The sequence below is a fragment of the Pholcus phalangioides genome, unplaced genomic scaffold (genome assembly GCF_987345545.1).
Source record: "Pholcus phalangioides strain wild (caught in Gottingen) unplaced genomic scaffold, Ppha-v1.0 ptg000028l_1, whole genome shotgun sequence".
Classification (NCBI taxonomy): domain Eukaryota; kingdom Metazoa; phylum Arthropoda; class Arachnida; order Araneae; family Pholcidae; genus Pholcus; species Pholcus phalangioides.
The window spans coordinates 10,212,497-10,233,234 of NW_028301618.1; the positions used below are offsets into that span (position 1 = coordinate 10,212,497).

The 20,738-nt window shown below is 37.9% G+C and overlaps 2 protein-coding genes and 1 pseudogene across 2 annotated transcripts in view; all 3 read right to left on the reverse strand.

The window, feature by feature from the left end:
- The window catches only part of LOC149067939 (uncharacterized), a 176,545-nt gene that overhangs the window by 15,072 nt on the left and 140,735 nt on the right, over nucleotides 1-20,738 (reverse strand). The gene's annotated exons all lie outside the window — the stretch shown is intronic.
- Nucleotides 7,393-10,516, reverse strand: LOC149067940 (uncharacterized; annotated as a pseudogene).
- On the reverse strand, nucleotides 10,598-20,098 carry LOC149067941 (uncharacterized). Its single transcript, XM_089252393.1, has 3 exons — nucleotides 19,823-20,098; nucleotides 11,979-12,048; nucleotides 10,598-11,367 (listed from the first exon to the last, which is right to left on the reverse strand). The coding sequence occupies exons 1-3, from the start codon at nucleotides 19,943-19,945 to the stop codon at nucleotides 10,973-10,975; spliced, it is 588 nt and encodes a 195-aa protein (XP_089108519.1). The 5' UTR covers nucleotides 19,946-20,098; the 3' UTR covers nucleotides 10,598-10,972.

Genomic DNA, 20,738 nt, shown 5'->3' on the forward strand with positions numbered 1-20,738 from the left:
AATAATGGTTAACCAAAAATTGTTTATTGAATACTAAATTTCTTTTTTGAAATGAATTTTGACTGTTCTCAGGGCTATGTTGTCACCAAGATCTTGCAGTATCTGTTCTTGTAAATAAATTTTTTTTATGCTTGTAGTTTTGTGTTTAAATTTATTTCCCTTTATTTTGTTAGAAATTTATTTTGAATAATGCATTTATATGAATCTTTGAATTACAGATTTAATTGGTCAGTCATTAGTAGGAACTAAATTTTGAAAAGTTGGTTTAAGTGGTTTTTGAAATAGAACCTCAAATTTATAATTTATTGCACAATTTAAAAAAATTGAAAATTCTAAAATTAAATGCACATATTGACAAAGGGGGAAATTAGCAAATATTAAATATCTGCTTCGGTTTATTTCTTTTTTGACAGGTTTTTACAAGGTATTAAAAATTGTGATTCGAATGTTTTGTGTGTACTCGGCATTTTTCCCTTCCGAACAGAGCGAAGTGAAAGGACAGTCAGATCCCTTGTGTGACGTCACAAACCCTTGGAGCAGGCCCGGTAAGAAGGGAAAAATCACGAAGGCCCCGGTTCAACACCCCGTTGAGTCTTAAAATAAAAAGTGTTACACTTAAAATGCTACCTTGAGGTACACCTTGTTCTTGGATTTGGGGAGCTGATAACGTGCTTCCGATCCGTACCTGAAAAATGCGGCGAGCAAGAAAGTTCTTAATGAAAATGGGCAAGTTGCCCCGCAAGCCACTATTATAGAGGTCAGAAAGAATTCCGTGCCTCCAAGTACGGTCGTAGGCCTTTTCTATGTCGAAAAATATGGCTAGCATATGCTCCCTCTTCACAAATGCTTGTCTTATTGATGTCTCAAGACGTAACAGATTACATGTTGTGGACCTGAACCGTCTAAAGCCGCTTTGATGTTTCGATAAAATATTGTTAACCTCAAGGTAGTGCATAAGGCGATAGTTGACCATGCGTTCCATGAGCTTACATAAACAACTGGTCAAAGCAATAGGTCTGTAACTGTTAGGTTGCTGAGGATTTTTGTCAGGCTTCGGGAATGCAAGAACTATGGCTGCTCGCCAGGTGTCAGGAAATGAATGGCTGACCCAGATCCGATTGAATAAAATAAATAAATGTGAGAGTGATTCTGGTGATAGATGCCGAATCATGGAATAATGAATAGTATAGGGCCCTACAGCTGAGTCAGGACATCGCTGCAAGGCTGTCGTCAGTTCATGAAGGGTGAACAATGAGTTGTACCCCTCCGGTGTAAAAGGCCGGAAGGTGTACGATGTACGTTCGGCTGATGATTTAATGGGATGAAACGATGGGGGATAGTTCTCATCACTGGAGACAGCGGCGAAATGGGCGGCGATGGTATCCGCAATATCCCTCACATCGCTGATAATAGTGCCATTGGTATTTAAAATGGTGAGTGGATGAGACTGATAATGACCATTGATTTTTCGGATCCGGTCCCAAATGACTTTAGATGAAGTAAATGAATTGATTCCCGTGGTAAACTTTTGCCAGGACTCGCGTTGAGCCTGGCGCCTGGTTCTTCTCGCTATCGCCTTTGCTTTTAAAAATGCCAACCTGTTGTCATGGGTAGGATACCGCCGGAACCTACTCCATGCTTTCTTTTGTGCTTTAATAGTAAGATTACATTCGTGGTTCCACCAAGGTTTAGGAAATTTAGGAAGTTTCGAGGAGACTTTGGGTATTGTTTCATTTGCTGCATAAATGGAACAGGTGGTAATTCCACCGTGATGGCTTGCAGGTTCACACGTGATAAGGAACCAGCAAAGCAACACCGCAGCAAGCTCTACTCTCGTCAGCGTAATCAATACGAAACAGGGAATGTCGACTGATGTTCCATGTCTCGGAGGTCTTCGTGAAAGTTTCCTGGAGGGCCATACAAACAGGATGATATCAAATCGATTGATCAAATCCTTGAGATCTTCGTAATTCGATCCAAGACCACAAATATTCCATTGAATTATGTTGTTTAATTTCCATTAAATTTTGTTCATATGTAAAACAAAAATCAGGTACTTTGAAAAATTCTGACAAAAATGTTGTTTTGATGATAGACGAAATTCACTTAAAGCCATGTGTAATGTGTGAATTATTCAGGAGGAAACATTACTGGTCTAGCACAAACATCTGATTTTGTTTCTAGTGCCCATGTTTTTATGATCAGTAGTATCCTGTCCCCTTATAAAGATGTGGTACATGTTTTACCAGTTAACCAGTTAAGAACATAGATGCTGAAATCTTGCATGCATACACAAAAAATGGGCTTCCATGTAATATGTATAATCACAGATGATTCTATCAATCGGAAAGCTGCTTCCATGTTTGTCTCTCCATCAAAATTGCAAATAGTATATTAAAATCCACTACAACCTAACAAACCATTATTTTATATGATTGACACAGTACATATATTTAAATGTGTCCGCAATAATTGGGTAAATCAGAAAAATAATGGAACATTTATGTTTTATCGAAAATTCAAGTTTTTGAAACTGGCGAATCCACGGATGACAAAACATTTCCTACAGCTTCATGGTCAACCTTGAGAAGGTTGCATGCTGCTGAAGTTGACAATTTAGTAAAGTATAGTTATTCTCAATCCAAATAATTTTGAAAAGCAGAATGTGAGCTTGGTGGTACAAGTGTTCAATGAGCATGTCATTCAAGCTCTATGTGAAATAGGTCAAAATCTTAACTTAGAGCACTATAAAGGTACTGCAGATTTCATAAAAATATTTGTGGCATGGTGGTCTATTGTTCATGTTAAATTTTCATACAAGGGGCATTTACATAATGATGATTACCAAACTCCATTAACATGTCTTCAGTCTGATGAAAAAGTCAAATTTTTGAGTTATTTTTTGGATTGGATGACTGGGAAAACATAAAATGTACCACTGGAATGTTGACCAAAGAAACTCACACAGCATTAAAATTAAGCACGTATAGTCTTTTAGAAATAGCTTTGTACTGCATCACAGAATTGAATCTGAAGTACATTTTAACAGGGAAATTTCAAACAGATAATTTAGAAGGTAGATTTGGATTGCAAATGGCGGGTAGCCAATACCACATCTCACTGAGACAATTGACACTCACACATCAGAAAACAAGCTTAGAGTGCAATCACTACTATCTAAAAATAAATAGAATGTTTGGAGAAATTGTTCTTGATGATTATAATATTGATAATGATGTTTCAAATGATGAATGCCATGTGTTTCATGTTTCTGTTCTCCCATCAGATGTTGAAAGTATTAAAATTCATTTGCCAGTACTAACTTATATTGCTGGATATTGTGTTTTCAAGATTCTGAAAAAATTAAAATGTCACTGGTGTTCTTCAGAGCTATTGACAGATAAAGAGCTCTGCTTCACCGAGAGTGACTACAATTTGATAAAAAACTTGGACCCAGGGAAACTATCCTGTCCTGATAACTTTGTTGTTAAAATAATATTCAATTTCATTATTGTGAGTAAACTCATAACAGATTTTGAAAATGATTTCCTACTAGCCACCAAACAAAAACAGGTTGCTGCATCTCTAACAATGGCAGCATTAACAGCAAATGAAATGTTTCCTGATAATGAATTTTGTAAGGAGAAGCATAGTATGGAACTAAATGTAGAAAAAATTATTTGGTGTGCATGCAACATATTTTTAAACAATTACTGCAAACTACAGAATGATAAATTATTACAGTCAGCAAAGGTAAAAAGATGTAAATCAAAAGAAAGTAAAATGAATAGGAAATTAAAAGTGCTAAAAAAATGCAGGGGGTTAATGAAAGTGATATAAGCAGGACTGACTGTATATGTACATAACTTAAGTAGACTTAAGCAGCGTTCACCCATCTTGTACCAGTTATAGATTTCTCCCCGATTAAATTTAGTATTGTGCCAACCATGAGAATAACAAATGCCAATTTATCAGGTTATTGAGTTATGCAGGTTCTACTGTGTATATATAGATAAAACTTTTAATTCTATTGAATTATGTAATGCGCAAATGTCCTATTTTCTTCTAGTACAATGATATTGCATTGGATTGGATTTTGGTTTGGGATTAATGGCGCAAGAGCCAATAAGGCCAAAATGTGCCAAAACAAGATTAAACTTATTCTTGTTTAGTACAGAAAATAAAGCTATGCATGATTGGATTGGATTGGATTTTGGGTTTATTGGCGCAAGGACCAATTTGGTCAATCTGCGCCAAAACAAATATAAAAATAAGAAAAATGTCCCTTTGTGATGTCAAAAACAAAAACTGTGCATGATAAAAAAGCAACGTGAAACATAAAACAATGACATGAATTGTAAAAACTATAATTTGTCATAAAAACCAATGGCTTTGATGAATTTAAAAATGCGAGATGCATCGCAATGGTCAGATAAAATGTCACGAAGTGAAAGATGATTCTGACCAAAAGCGGTCGTAAAATGATGACGATGATGTGAACAAGTAAAAGCATGAGCAATGGTAAATGGACTTTGACAATGAGGGCACTGCGGTTGACTCTCTCGTAGTAAAAGATACGATTGTGTGATACGACTGTGTCCTATGCGCAACCGGGCAAGCAGAACTTCCTCCTTTCGGTTAGTTCTGCAGCTCGAACGCCAATGGCCAAGTGTGGGCTTGATGGCATGCAATTTATTATTTATCTGATGGTTCCAATGATCCTGCCAGCGGTGATGCATCACTTCCCGGAGGATTGAGAAGTGGTCACTGGCAGGTACCAAAAGGTTATTGTCAATGTTAGTTGTTGTTCGAGCTGCGGTGTCTGCTTTTTCGTTGCCCGGTATTCCAACATGACCTGGTACCCAGTAAAATTTTACTGTGGTACCATGATGAATGAGGTAATGCAGTTCATGAAAAATGGCATGAATGAATGGATGAGTGTGAAACGTACAGGAACACAGTGCTTGCAATGCGCTGAGAGAGTCGCTATAGATGATGCATCGTCGGTGGCGTTTGCGTCGTATATGACGTAGAGCCTGAAGGATTGCGTACAGTTCTGCCGAATATATAGTCAATGTGTCTGGAAGTTTGAAAGATGTCTCCTCACAGCAGATGTAGGCACAACCGACATGGCCAGGGCTCTTGGAGCCGTCGGTATATATGGGGAAGTACTTGTTGTACCTACCCCTGTGCCTAAAGAATATCTGTCGATATATGACATCTGCTGTGGTGGCTCTGGCGTATAACGATAATGAAAGAGAGACATCTGGCAGAGACTGCTCCCATGGTGCCAGTTGCCAAGCAACTGGGGCCACACGACTGATGTCTATTTGTATTTCTTCTACAAGTGCCCTCATACGAAGACCGTAAGATGGAACACATGAAGGGCGAGCAGCAAATAGTCTATGAAATGAGGGGTTAAAAATGACACGATGAAGTGGATGATCTGGAAAAGACTTCATCTTGATAAAATATTTCAAGGAAAGTTGCTGGCGTCTTGATGTCAGTGATGGCTCGTTGCATTCGACATACAGGCTCTCCATTGGAGACGTCCGGAAAGCTCCAGAACAAATCCGTAGGGCGAGATGGTGGACTGGGTCGAGCACACTCAGATAGCTCCGAGGTGCCGACCCGTATACAATGGAGCCGTAGTCGAGCTTCGATCTTATTAAAGCTTTATATAAGTGGAGGAGCGACTTACGGTCAGCTCCCCACGATGTAGAAGAGATGACCTTCAAGAGGTTCATCGTCTTCATGCAACGAGCTCTTAATTGCGCAATTTGAGGTTTGAAAGTGAGTTTCTTGTCAAATGTGATGCCGAGGAATTTAGTATTTTCTACAATAGGTATTAGATTGTTATTGAGAAACAATTGTGGGTCATCATGTAGGTCTCGACGCCGACAAAAGTGCATAGCAACAGTCTTGTCAGCGGAGAATGAAAAGCCGTTATTATGAGCCCACTTGCTGATCTTGTTGAGAGCGGTTTGTAATTGTCTCTCGGCTGACCTCATATTCACTGATTGGTAAGATATCAACAGATCATCCACGTAGAGTGCGCCAGTGACAGACAACGGGAGTTGGTTCAACACCCCGTTGAGTCTTAAAATGAAAAGTGTTACACTTAAAATGCTACCTTGAGGTACACCTTGTTCTTGAATTTGGGGAGCTGATAACGTGCTTCCGATCCGTACCTGAAAGATGCGGCGAGCAAGAAAGTTCTTAATGAAAATGGGCAAGTTGCCCCGCAAGCCGCTATTATAGAGGTCGGAAAGAATTCCGTGCCTCCAAGTACGGTCGTAAGCCTTTTCTATGTCGAAAAATATGGCTAGCATATGCTCCCTCTTCACAAATGCTTGTCTTATTGATGTCTCAAGGCGTAACAAATTGCATGTTGTGGACCTGAACCGTCTAAAGCCGCTTTGATGTTTCGATAAAATATTGTTAACCTCAAGGTAGTGCGTAAGGCGATAGTTGACCATGCGTTCCATGAGCTTACATAGACAACTGGTCAAAGCAATAGGTCGGTAACTATTAGGTTGCTGAGGATTTTTGCCAGGCTTCGGGAATGCAAGAACAATGGCTGCTCGCCAGGTGTCAGGAAATGAATGACTGACCCAGATCCGATTAAATAATATGAGTAAATGTGAGAGTGATTCTGGTGAGAGATGCCGAATCATGGAATAATGAATGGCATCGGGCCCTACAGCTGAGTCAGGACTTCGCTGCAAGGCCGTCGTCAGTTCATGAAGGGTGAACAAGGAATTGTACCCCTCCGGTGTAAAAGGCCGGAAGGTGTACGATGTACGTTCGGCCGATGATTTAATGGGATGAAACGATGGGGGATAGTTCGCATCGCTGGAAACAGCGGCGAAATGGGCGGCGATGGTATCCGCAATACCCCTCACATCGCTGATGATAGTGCCATTGGTGTCTAAAATATTGATGGGATGAGACTGATAATGACCATTGATTTTTCGGATCCGGTCCCAAATGATTTTGGATGAAGTAGATGAATTGATTCCCGTGGTAAACGTTTGCCAAGACTCGCGTTGAGCCTGGCGCCTGGTTCTTCTCGCTATCGCCTTTGCTTTTAAAAATGCCAACTTGTTGTCATGGGTAGGATACCGCCGGAACCTACTCCATGCTTTCTTTTGTGATTTAATCGTGAGATTACATTCGTGGTTCCACCAAGGTTTAGGAAATTTAGGAAGTTTCGAGGAGACTTTAGGTATTGTTTCATTTGCTGCAGAGATGATACAACTGGTCACAAGGTCGACACAGTGGTCGACGTCGGGTTGCGAAACCATATCCTCCGTGATTTCTGCCTTGACCGTGAAGTCTGCCCATCGGGCGGCCACAAGCTTCCACCGAGGAGGACCCTCAGGTAAGCTATGCATGATACATAGAAAATGACATGAATTGTAAAAACTATAATTTGTCAAATAAATCAATGGCTTTGATGAATTTAAAAATGTGAGATGCATCACAATGGTCAGACAAAATGTCACAAAGTAAAAGATGATTCTGATACCCAGGGAAAGAAAGCATACACACAAATAATCTTTCTTTCCATAGAATTTGGAGGGGGAGGAACTGCCTTGAAAATCAACTTGAAAATTATTTTTCTCAAATCCATGTCCAAAGTTATCATTCAGAAATAGTGATCGAAGGTCACTATCGGAGGTGGCCGTTAGAAGTTTTACTGTATATGAAATTAATATTCTAGTTAGGATTTTTTTCGGATTTCTGTAACGTTGAAAACTGCTGTTCACAATCATGACAGCCAAAATGAATTTGAAGCAGCATTATCAGAACTGGCTACAGTAACTTTGTCAAGGGAGGACTATAATAATTTTTAAAGCCAGATCCTCCCAGTATAGCTGAACTGAGGAGCAAAATAAAACTTCTCCAGCAAAGATTGAAACGGAAGGACAAAAAAAATATCAGATCTTCTGTCAATGTTAACAGCGGCACAAAAAGTGTGAAATGCCCATGCAAAGTTACATTGTTAAAGGACAGTTTTGGAGATGTCCCATTTGAACTCCTAGTACATCAGCTGAGGAATAAAAATGTTAAACAGAGTGGGAGACGATACACTTCGTTGTATGAAAGAATTAACACTTACTTTATATTTTTATTCTCGGAGAATGGCCTACAATGAGGGGTTGTACACAAAAGACGAGGATAGGACAAAAGGAGACGCAAGACAAGTACTGCAAGATGTTTAGAAATAAACATGTAATCTGGGCTGATTTGGCATTACTCAGGGTGCACTATGAGGAGGCCTATCACATTACACCCCACCATCTGACATGAACTTCTTCGAATCATTCTACCTCAGGGTTTGTACAAAATTTCCCAAATAAAAAGTAACTAGTTTTTAAGGGGTCCTGGGGGTCGACCCCCCACCCCCGTAAAAAAATTTGCATCACTAGCCTGAAAACGAAAGAATGACCGGCATACAGAAGATATCCTTTCTTTTAAATTTCTAGTCCAATGGTTCCAAGATTTCAACTTTCGGAATTAAGAGTATGATGTGTAGAAATTTATTAAACAGCTGCTGAGAGAGAGAGAGAGAGAGAAAAAGGTGGTGTACTGTGACTGTGTGCGCAAGTAATGAGTGACTGTTTGAGAGCACAAATTTGAACAGTAACAGAGCATTATGATGTGGGTTAGGTATTGAGAATTTGAGTGAGAAAGAAGAGAGTGAGTTGGTTGGTAATAAAGTTTGTTTTTATCGTAAAAAGACCCAGAGTTCATTGCTTCAGCCACAGCCACTTCTGCAAGAGAGGAATAATGGATGTTAACCAAATGAAAGATCAAACCAGTGATCGGAAATCACTATAAACTGTTATACTAAAGAAAATTTCTTATTTAAGCTGCAAAATAACTAACCATTTTTTTTCAAGGCCTTTCATACATATGGGTTTTTTTTACGAAGCCACATGCATTTGAACTTATTTAATGGTCACATTATCCATGTCTGTTCATTAAAAGAATAAGTGCTGGTGACTTGCTAGTTTCATCTTTGGTTTTTTACATACTCAACTTCGATATTTCATCTTTTTTTTTTTTTGCTCCTATCTGCATTTCAATTTCTTTCACAGCACAGCAATCTTCTTTTATCGTTCTGTGCAACATATTTGATTAAAAAAACAGAAATGTCTTTCTTTGATTCCGCACTCTCAGCAAGTCATTCAAATATCATTTTGACCAAATCTAGTAATTTATGAATATTTGGTCATTCAGATAAGGAAATAAAAAGTATTCAATGACATTGTCTTGAGGTCGAAGTTTTCAAATTCAAAGGTGTGTTTTTTTATGATGTCTTGTAAAAAAATTGTCATATCGTACGAGGATGTTATCACCATCTTCTTCACAAATATGGTTCTTCTGCACCAAGTATGATAGAACTTTTTTAATTTCATTCTAAAGCTTTCTCGGCATGCAATCATATGCTCGGGTCTAGATATATTGCATGCCTGAACACCATGTAATTGATTGGAAATTTTTCTATCAATGCCTCTACAAATTTTAGAAGGAATTTTGGCACTCATTTTTCAAAAGAAACTGGTCTTTTTCTGTCATCAACTTTTTAAACATCTTTTCTTTTGCTAATTTGTCTCCAATGAAACCAAAGCTAACTAAATGGTTTGGTGAATGAGCACGCCCCTCTGTGAAATCAAATTTGTGAAGATCTTCCATGGTCTGTATTGAATCGATGCATTCATCTGTCAAGATGTGGAACAGTTTAAGGGATTGCTTAACTGTTTTCTGTATGTCGTCGGCAAAAAAAAGCAAGGGGATTGTCATTTTGATGCTTGCTGAGGAATGGCTGAAATATTTTGGCCACAGACAAGAAAACATTGAGCTTGATCAACATGGAATTGTCTTTCGTTACTACAGAAATGGCAGAAAAAGACTTGCAGGTAAGTTTTGAAAACATTTTGTTTTCGACTTATTTTTGCATATTCCACATCATCATTCCAGATTTCAATGGCTCTCTCACTTGCTGGACAATTCTCTAGCCATCTAATATGGCAAAACTTCATAGGAAGTTTCTTTTTTTCATTGATACAGAGGAAGTCCGCTCTCCTCACAGGAGAATCTTTGAAAATCCAGTACAAACTACTCAGAATAAAGGATATGTTCCAACTAGTAGCAATCATTCCTTTTCTGAAACATTGTTCATTATGTGGAGGCCACAACTTCCAATGACAACACATTGAACACTATATTCTTTTAGCAAATTACGTTGCAAGATCTCAAAAAATTTCTAATTAACAGTAGGCCCATCCATTGATATCTGCAACAGTTTTCCCAAAGCAAGTTTTTCTGTTGCTTTATAAAATGAATCAATGATGTCATTCTGCTTTTGAGTGCCCTAGAAAAACAGATGTCAAATATTGAATTCTGATTTTGATTCCAATACCTGATATGTATGTCCATTTGCTTTTTGGATTGGATTTTGGAATTATTGGCGCAAGGACCAATATGGTCAAACTGTGCCAAAACAAATGATTACATAAAAATCATCCTTTTGTCATGTCAAAATACTAAAACTATGCATGATAAAAAGCAACGTAAAACAATGACATGAATTGTAAAAAGCTATGGCTTTAATGAATTTAAAAATGTGAGATGCATCGCTATGGTTATTTAAAATGTCATGAAGTGAAAGTTGACTTTGATCAAAAGCGGTCGTAAAATGATGACGATGATATGAACAAGTAAAAGCATGAGCAATGGTCAATGGACTTTGACAATGTGGGCACTGTGGCTGACTCCCTCGTAATAAAAGATATGATTGTGTGATACGACTGTGTCCTATGCGCAACCAGGCAAGCAGAACTTCCTCCTTTCGGTTAGTTCTGCAGCTCGAACACAAATGGCCAAGTGTGGGCTTGATGGATGCAATTTATTATTAACTTGATTAGTGCTCCTGCCAGCGGCAACATTTGCTTTTTGTGATTCAAACTTTCATCAGAAGTGACTTCTTTACTGCCCTCAACTGTCCCATTAAAACCATCTGGAAATGAGGTGCTAACCCAAAATGGCATAAATACGCAACTTTGAGTTCACCACAACTGAACTGTTTGGCAATCATGCTGTCCGGGAACATTTGCTGCAAAAGCTTTCCTGAATTTTCACAGGATTTATAATAGTAATTCTGAACACATTTCATCACCAACAGAATCTCAGAATCAAGTACTTTTCTTATAATGAATGAATTCATGGTGCTTGCAGATGGCAAAGAAGAATCCATGGAAGATGGAATATTTGATGAACTGGCAGTTGTTTGCAGGTAACCTTTCATCAAACCTGCAGACTCTGAACTGATAGTCATCAAAGCTCTGTGTTTATTTCCTATAAAAAAACCAAAAAGAATAATATTGTATAGGGCAATTACGGATAATGTTATAACTTCCACAAAGAACCAAGTAATACCATAACATAGGACAAACTTTGTCTATAATTATCAAGACTTTTGTTGTTATCAATTTATATTTCATCCTAAAATACCAGAAATCATTCCAATATCGACAAGTTGATTTCAGCTCCTCTCAGAATACAAAAATGTATTCTCTATGTCCTGTTTTTGTGAAATTTTCATTTATTTTGTGAAAAATATGTAGTTTTGTGAGAAGTGAAATAATCTAGTTAATTTATTTTTAAAAAAAGCCAAATTTATGGTTTCATTAATTTATATTTTATACAGAGTTCATTTTCAGATACAGATTTTTACAAAAGGTCCGCTATCCTTATCCAAATTTTTGATGGACAGACCCCCTGGTCTGTATATTGGAGGTATAGGGCACTATGTCACAAAAAGAAAATTTTACACGAGAGCCATTTATAATACAGACAAGCTCCACAGAAAAACATACTTGATAAAGTAAATACCTCTGATATGTACTGAAATAAGACTTATGCCTATGTGTAGTCTAACAAAAGCACTGCAAATTAGAGCCCTTTACCTTTGACACAAACTATGTATATCATCCATATCTTCAATATTACGGGAGGAGGACTCTTCTCTACCTTCACCTGTAATAGAATGATTGTTACAGCAGTACTCTTTAAAGTAGTTCACATGACGTAATGCACATTTTACATTTCTGAGGAAAAACCAGTTGATCAGTTCTAATAGTCACTATGAGATTTTGATACACATAACTTTAATAAATAAACTTTTTACTACTTTATGAAAAAAAAACTCAAACTTCTGAAAAGTAGTGCAATACATGTGTATTTAATTGAACCCTGATTTACCGCCAGAAATTTTCAAATCTTCTGCATAAACTGGGATTTACCTAGAACCAGGGTTGGCAGGTTTTTGATACATGGCAGTTTTTGACGTTTTTAAACTGTCACGTCAAAAATCTTTGTCAAAAACCTCAAATATTGCTTTTCAATATAAAAATTCCCATTGGAAATGCACATGTGAATTGCATGTAATGTTCAAAGTGACTGTTATACAAGAAATAAATATTTAATATGATTCTACAATAATTTTCTACTCTCTACAGAATTATTTTGGACAATATATGGGGGTTTTCCCCTTATAAAATATACAATTTGAATAAAGCATAGCATAAACACTGGAAGGAAAACTATGGAATGATTTGACATTCTCCGATTCAAGATGATTCTTGACCATCCAAAATTTCTTCAACTGCTTATATATGTGTGCATTCATATAAACCATTTGCTGTACTCTTTTTACAACAGATAAGTGTTTAAAAAGGTTCATTACAGCTTATATGTAATGTTCATTTCTGTTCTAAATAAATCACTGAGATACTCTCATTGTGCATAACATTGAAATGGTTCACGGAACCTTTGCCCCTGATATTTCGCCTCCAACATTTCGTCCCCGACATCTCTCCCCTGGCACGTTTCGTCCCCAGTACATTTGGCCCCCGGAAATTTTGCCCCTGACATCTCACCCCGGTACATTTAGCCCCTGGAAATTTCGCCCCGGACATTTCACACCGGAAATTTCGCCCTGACCTTTCGCCTGCCCTGACCATATCAGTGACCCAGTGAGTGACCATATGAGTGACTCAGTAAGTAATCAAGTAAATCGGAAATTTATCTCTGATATTTCGCCAGCCCTTATCGTACGCGTGACTGTATGAGTGAACATATGAATGATGGTACAAGTGACCACATGAGTGATCAAGTGAGTTGGACATTTACTCGTGACATTTTGCTTCCCCTGACCATATGAGTGACCCAGTGAGTGATCATATGAGTTACTCAGTGAGTAATCAAGTGAATCGGAAATTGACCCCCTGTCATTTTGCCTACCTTGACCGTACGCATGACCGTATGAGTGAATATATGAATGATAGCGTGAGTGACCACACCGGTGTGAGTCGTAAATTTGGGAAAAATATTTTATGCTTAAACTGAAAATTCCAAATTCTTAGAATCCATTAAAGTGTGAGTCACTTGGTCACTCAGTGCTACGTAACCACCTATAAAAAGGGAGGGGATGAGGAGGATCATCTTTGCAGACACTCCACCCTCGCACTTTGCCAATCACTCAATCGCTCACTTTGTCAATCACTCAGTCGCTCACTGGGTCAATCATACGGTCATTCACTTCATCAATCTTTCGGTCACTCATGCAGTCATTCACTCTATCAATCTTTCGGTAACTCATGCAGTCACTCACTTGGTCACACATTCACTTATGCGTTCCATCACTCAGTAACTCCCTTGGTCACTCACACGGTCAGTCCCTTGATCACTCACTTGAACACTCGTACCGTCACTCACCTGGTCACATATACAGTCACTCACTTGGTCACTCATGCAGTTAACCACTCGGTCACTCATACGGTTAATCACTCAGTCTCTCCCTTGGTCACTCATATGCTCAATCACTCACAAATTTATTCAAGCATTCACTCTGTCTTTCATTCCGTCAGCCACTCGGTCACTCATACGCTCCATCATTCACTAGGAAACTTACACCAGTATTTAATTAGCCACTCACTTGGTCACTCATTCGGTCAGTCACTTATTCACTCAAACGTTCCATCGCTCAATTCCTCCCTTTGTCACTCACTTGATCACTCATACAGTTAATCACTTGGTCGCTCATGCGGTCATTCATTTGCTCACTCATACGGCCATTCGGTCAGTCACGTGGTCACTCATACGGTCATTCATTTGCTCACTCATACGGCCATTCGGTCAGTCACGTGGTCACTCATACGGTCATTCATTTGCTCACTCATACGGCCATTCACTCATAAAGTCAATTGCACACTAGTTGATACGGTCACTCACGTGGTGAGTCATTCTGCCACTCGCTCAGTCATTTGTACGGTCACTAACGCACTCCTACAGTTCATTTGACACTCACTTGGTCACTCATATGGTCACTCGATCATTCACACGGTCACTCATACAGTCAATCACTCATACGTTCAGGGCAGGTGAAATGTCAGGTGTGAATTTTTCGGGGGCCAAACGCACCAGGGGCGAAATTTCCAGGGGCCAAATGTAACGGGGACGAAACGTTCCAGGGGCGAGATGTCGGGGACGAGAGTTCCGGATCCCCATTGAAATATATCTAACGATCAAAATACTAAATTGTACAATCATTTAATTTGGTAATGCTAACTTGTACATGAAGCTTAAGAAACTCCTGTTATTTTTCCTTACTCAAACTTAGTTATTCTTGCTTCTGTATTATGATATTATATATTTACTAGCATTTATAATGCAATGGTTTTTCAATTGAAGCTGTATATAATTTTAAATGGGCAAAACAAATGCTTTGGGTATCAAGTCTTGTCGGCTCTGCTTTGGTTGAAAATACTCTTAAAAACTGAATTTATACACTCTGAGCTCTAAGAAATTTTTAGATGAAAAAAAAAAAAGAGTTTAATTAGTGTATTAACAGATGTTGCGTGAGAATTTTTATATGGAATAAAATTTTGGACAGATCAGAAAATTCAAAATATCAAAATAGATTCTCATTAATTATAATTTCAAGTATAAAACCCTTTAATGTACGTACATTAAAAGAAAGGGTTTTTTATATATCCTATCTATCAGGTTAAAAAACTATTTTACAACATTGACAATAACTTTTTAACTGTTTTAATACTGATTTACAGTTTCTCAAGTCTAAAACCTAACTCTGTGATGCCCCCTATCAAACATATTTTAAATAAGCAGCTCTATTCACTTAGCAAATTGAACATAGGTGATCAGTAGCTTAGATAAAATGAACCGCAAAATTATATTTTATATGTTCTAGACTTTTATGTTGAAAAATTCAAAATTGCAAATTATAATTAATATTTTGTTTCAATTATTATAATAAATTAATGTTTAAAAATAAAACATTGTAATATACAAAATGTAAGTTTTTCATCATGTTATATACCTATTGTGTTCAAACATTATCGAAAAGCATTCGTTTAGGTTTTTGACGGTTTTCGACAGTTTTTGGCAGTTTAAACCTATTTTTGGTGCTTGTCATCCGTTTTTGACGTCAAAAACCCAACCCTGCCTAGAACCAAACGTGGTTTAATTTCATACCAAATTAATTATAGCAACATAATTCTGTGAAACAAGTAGCACACAGCATTACATGAGGCCTCAACTGTATTTCTATCTCGTTGGTCAATTTGCCTATTTTATTTGTTAGAGTAATTTTTGTGATCATTACTTACCACCATGCATACACCAATTCCAGTTTTTATGCTGGGCACTTTTGGTAATTTTACATTATTATTTGGGAAAAAAGCCATCATAGGAGTTTTCCTTCATACTTTTTATAATTTGTAACAAAGGAACCAGATATCATGCATTTTCTTCGTCCATATAGACACTTGAAATATCTTTTGAATAAATATTTCTTAAGAAAGGTATTGAATTCTTGCTGATAGAATCTAGTACTACCCAATATTTTTTCTTCTAACCTTCATTTTTACTGAAGAACAAATAAAAACTGTAAAAACACTAGGTTATGATAAAACATTTACATTAGTAATTTATGTTTCATCATAATAACACAAGGTCTAAGGGAGAGGGGGCTGACAGGGCTACAGCTAAGGGATCCCCAAAGCAGAAAGAAGATTACGCATTGTTCTGCAGTAAAAATCAACAGCCGCTGTGGTGGTCGAGTGGTCATAATGACGAACTCACATCGCGGGATCTGGGTTCGAACCCCACCGTCACTGCAGTGGTGGTCGGCTGAAGTTGGTTTCCTGTGGTTCCCAACTTCGAGGCGCAATGCGAGCCGATCTCCCCATTAAAAAGTCTCGCCACAGAGAGCAACACGCCTACAACGATAAATTATTCTATCATTACACTTCACTCACAGTTAGGAAAACTGGTGGCAGATGGCAGCATGACACATAACAAGCATTACACAGAAACAACTTCACGTCAGGTTTCACTACACACACACACACACATTCCCGCATGTACCAATTCGTTAGAGGTTCCGCAGAGGAATATGGACGAGGTGTGGTTTAGTAGTAGTAGTAAAAATCGACACTATGTAAAAATTAGCACTATGACAAGCATTGCACAGAAACAACGGGCACGCACATCCCAACATGTGCCAATTTATTAGAGGTTCTGCAGGGGAATATAGACGAGGTATATATGTGTGGTTTAGCAGTAGTAAAAACCATAAAACAGTGTTTTATAAATTTTTCTTAAAATTATTGAAGATAGGTCACAGAACAATCAGCGCTACTGCAGAATAAAGCTGCAGATGTTGGCATATTCTGCTTTAGCGCTTGGGATGAATTCCCCCCCAACGTTCCCTCTCGATAGGAGGCTCAAAAGTAGAGAGCAATGTAGGCATGTGTAGTGCTTTCAATGACTTTTTCACGTCGGTTTTTAATGGAGATAATGATATTCGATATACGGGTGTTGCATGGGGTAATAAAACGCTCAACGATATTCAAGTGGAAGACGTGGAGGTCCTAAATCTTCTAAGAAATGTATGTGCAAGCAAAGCACCAGGACCAGATGATATCTATCCCAGGGTTCTCAGGGAAGGTGCTAATGAATTGTTGGGGCCAGTCGCACAGATATTCAGGAGTAGTGTTGCTGAGGGTATCATCCCGAGTGATTGGAAACTGGCTAACGTTGTTCCGATATTTAAGAAGGGTGGTAGAGAAGTGGTGTCTAATTATCGTCCAGTGAGTTTGACGAGCTCCCTCTCGAAAATTTTGGAAATTATCATCAAAAGGCAGTTTGTGAAGTGGATAGACGTGAATAATGTATTGTCGGAGAATCAGCATGGGTTCAGGAAGGGGAAGTCATGTGTAACTAACCTCCTTTGCTTCTATGATTACGTGACTAAGGCTTTGGGTAAGAGCAAAAATGTCGACGTTGTTTACCTTGATTTCCAGAAGGCATTCGATCGGGTCCAACATGGCAAACTCTTGAAGCGTTTACACGAGATTGGAATAGGGGGCAACTTGCTGAATTGGATAGAATCGTGGTTAAGAGATAGGTCGCAACGAGTTATGGTGAACGGGGAATTCTCTGGTTGGACAGACGTCACAAGTGGAGTTCCTCAGGGAAGTGTCCTTGGCCCCATACTTTTTTCACTTTTTATCGACAAACTCGATCAGGGTATCGATGGAATTACTAGCAAATTCGCAGATGATGTGAAGCTAATGGGGGTAATCGGAAATGAAAGCGATAGGGAGTTGCTCCAGACCAACTTAAACAAGATTGCAGCATGGGCAAATGAATGGAGCATGACGTTTAGCGTAGATAAGTGCATGGTCGCTCATTTTGGTTCGAACAACCCACGGTTCTCTTACGAGTTGAATGGTGTCACTATCCCGGATGCAACTAGAGTCACCGATTTGGGAATTCTCATTGACGAGCGACTTAAGTTTTCTGAACATTGTTCAGCGGTTGTCAAAAAATCGAATAGAATGGTTGGTCTCATTTTCAAAAAGGTCTCTTCGCGTTCTCCTAAAGTCATTCTTCCGCTTTTTCGAGGCTTAGTTCGTCCTGGACTGGAGTATGCTGTAAGGTTTTGGAGACCATACCTACAGAGGGACATAGACTTGGTTGAAGGGGTGCAGAGAAGAGCTACGCGTGTCCTTATTGGCACACAGGGCTTGAGTTATGAAGAAAGACTTCATTTTTTGAATATGTTTACATTGGATGAACGCAGGTGTCGAGGAGATATGATCGAAGTGTTCAAAATTTTCAATGGGATGGATAGGATGGACCATGAACTTTTAGTACACCGCCAATCGACTGCTTTTACAAGGGGACACCAGTATCGATTGGTGAGGGACAATGCAAGGTTATGGTGTCGCAGGGAATTTTTCTCCAATAGGGTTGTTAATAAATGGAATAGCTTACCCCCGGAGGTAGTAAATTGTAACACAATTGACACGTTTAAAAAGAAATACGATAAACATGTTGGGGTAAATCGAGAAGCTATCCATTCTTAGAATAAGACAACCATAAGTATTCTTTATGGGCATTGTATAATATTTTATCATGTGTATATATTGTTTGTAATTTGTGTTAATTGCATTTTTAATTGGGTTGCTGTATTTTTGAAACATATGACAACCATATTTTTATGGGCATCTTTTTATCAGCTACCTCGTTGGGCATTTTGCCTGTTGTGGCGTTGTATTTGTATTTGTATTATTTTGTTACTATGTATATTTACGAGATAGTCATATTTGGTGGGATCCCTAACCTAATATAGCATTTCTGCAAAATTTCTCGCAAGTACAAAGAACACTTATAACGTTAAGAATAAAAGTGTTTAGATTGTTTTTTATACATGGCATGTAGTCCGAAAAAGCACATGCATAGTCAAAATTTTTACAATTTGTCTGTAACTCACTTCACTGTTATCAACCAGACCAATGTTTTCCAAAGTGAGCAAATCATAGCCCCTCTGGATGATTGAAGCCATGGGTAAAAAGTTACGAGTTCGAGTACCAATGTCAAAAAAATTCTGAAGGTGGAAGATGAAGCAAAAAGTACGAGACACTCTGAATCCGACAGAACCAAACAGATTTAATTTGAACAGGGGCCATTATAGTATTACATAAGCATCGATAGGAGAGGGATTCATTTTTGTTTACTTTTTGCTGACAACTGGTGGGAGGTTGAAAGATATTCAGGTAAGCAACCGAGTGTGAAAATATGAAATTATTTTATTGATATCTGAATTGAAGGCAATCGAATGCAACATGTTAAGTGCAACATATATTTTCATTCATTTCTGAGATAAATACGATATCATTTGAGCGAAAGACAAGTACAATGAAACTTTGATTAATGAGCAAATCACATAAAAAACACAAATTCTGACTAAGTTAATGGGCGATACAGAAGAACCCTCCAAAATAACCTGAAAAAATTATAAATTTCTGCTTTGAAGGAATCATTAATTGCAATCTACTACATTTGCATTAGTTAGCAATATATAGATTACCTTAATTAAAATCAATTACACACAATTTTTTGATAGGATTTGATAAAAAAAAGTAGGACAAGTGAAAGCCCTGCATTATATCCTATGGGAAAGTTCGATTTGATATATAATTGATTCGTATAATGATTGTATTCACAGAATTGATCAAACAAATTAATCGAAGCTCCATTGTAATCACTCATTCCTGTTAATTGAGCACACTCATGCTCAAACCAATTTTTAATATGAACTTATCGGCACGAAAGTCGAAACCCGTTTTAACGAATACCATTATAGCAAAAAAACTTGTTTTAACAAACGCTTTTCTAATCCCTTCCCCAGATCAAGTTTACATAGGAACAACGCAATTACCTGGAATTCCTTTATAACAAGAATTTCATTATAATGAAGTGGTTTCTCTGGTTTCTTGTAGTTCGTTATAATGGGATTAGGCTGTATTTGTATTAATATATTATTCAGAAAATGTCGCACCATTTTCTGAATAACGTATGGCTAGGTGTTTCATTGCCTTAATGTTAAATCAATAGTATGAATATGACATGATGCCACTCTCCACTTGTTAATGCAAGATATACAGAAAACTGGATGTTGTGAAGATGTTGATTTTTTAAGGAGACTGTGATTTGTTAATGACCTTGATTGCCTGACGCCAGGGACCCGGGTTCAACCAGAACCTCCTAGAGATAGAAGGCCTCCGCACTCAGCTTGTGATGTCAGTAAGCAGTTTATTTCCCCTCAGAATATTCAGGGAAAAAAAAATCCCTGCTCGTGCTAGTATCATCGTTGCGAGGAAAAGAAATGATCGGGTTCAGAATTGGTGATTTATATGCCCCACATCCAATCACTATGCGGTATTTGTGAGTCAATCAGGTATATTCTGTGCCAAAATAAAAAGAAACGGAATAGGATGCTGTATTTCAAAATGTGGCAAACTTGCTAGGTAGTCTGAATGACGTTTATGGCAAACAGTGCAGAGGCCTTCTATCTCTAGGAGGTGATGGTTCGAATCCCGGTAGAGGCAGAGATGAGTTTTTTTTCCTTCCTTAAAAAATCAACATCTCAAATAATAAATATCATCACAACATCCAGTTTTCTGTACATCTTGGAATGGTATGAAATCACCAGCATTCACAAAGATCCAAACTACCGTCATTGCTCATAACTAAAAACATAAGCAAATGTCAGTTGTTTTTGTTTTTTTCAGCCAATTTCTGATGGAGCAAATAGGTTCTTTTGTCTTCTATTCATCAAATTTAGTGATTTATTT

Excerpts from the sequence above, each read along its gene's own strand:
- LOC149067941 (XM_089252393.1), bottom strand. The coding sequence starts at position 19,945 with ATGGTGCGACATTTTCTGAATAATATATTAATACAAATACAGCCTAAT. Across the intron at positions 12,049-19,822 it reads TTGTTATAAAGGAATTCCAG|GTGAAGGTAGAGAAGAGTCC; the intron begins GTAATTGCGTTG and ends ATTCTATTACAG. Across the intron at positions 11,368-11,978 it reads ATACATAGTTTGTGTCAAAG|GAAATAAACACAGAGCTTTG; the intron begins GTAAAGGGCTCT and ends GTTTTTTTATAG.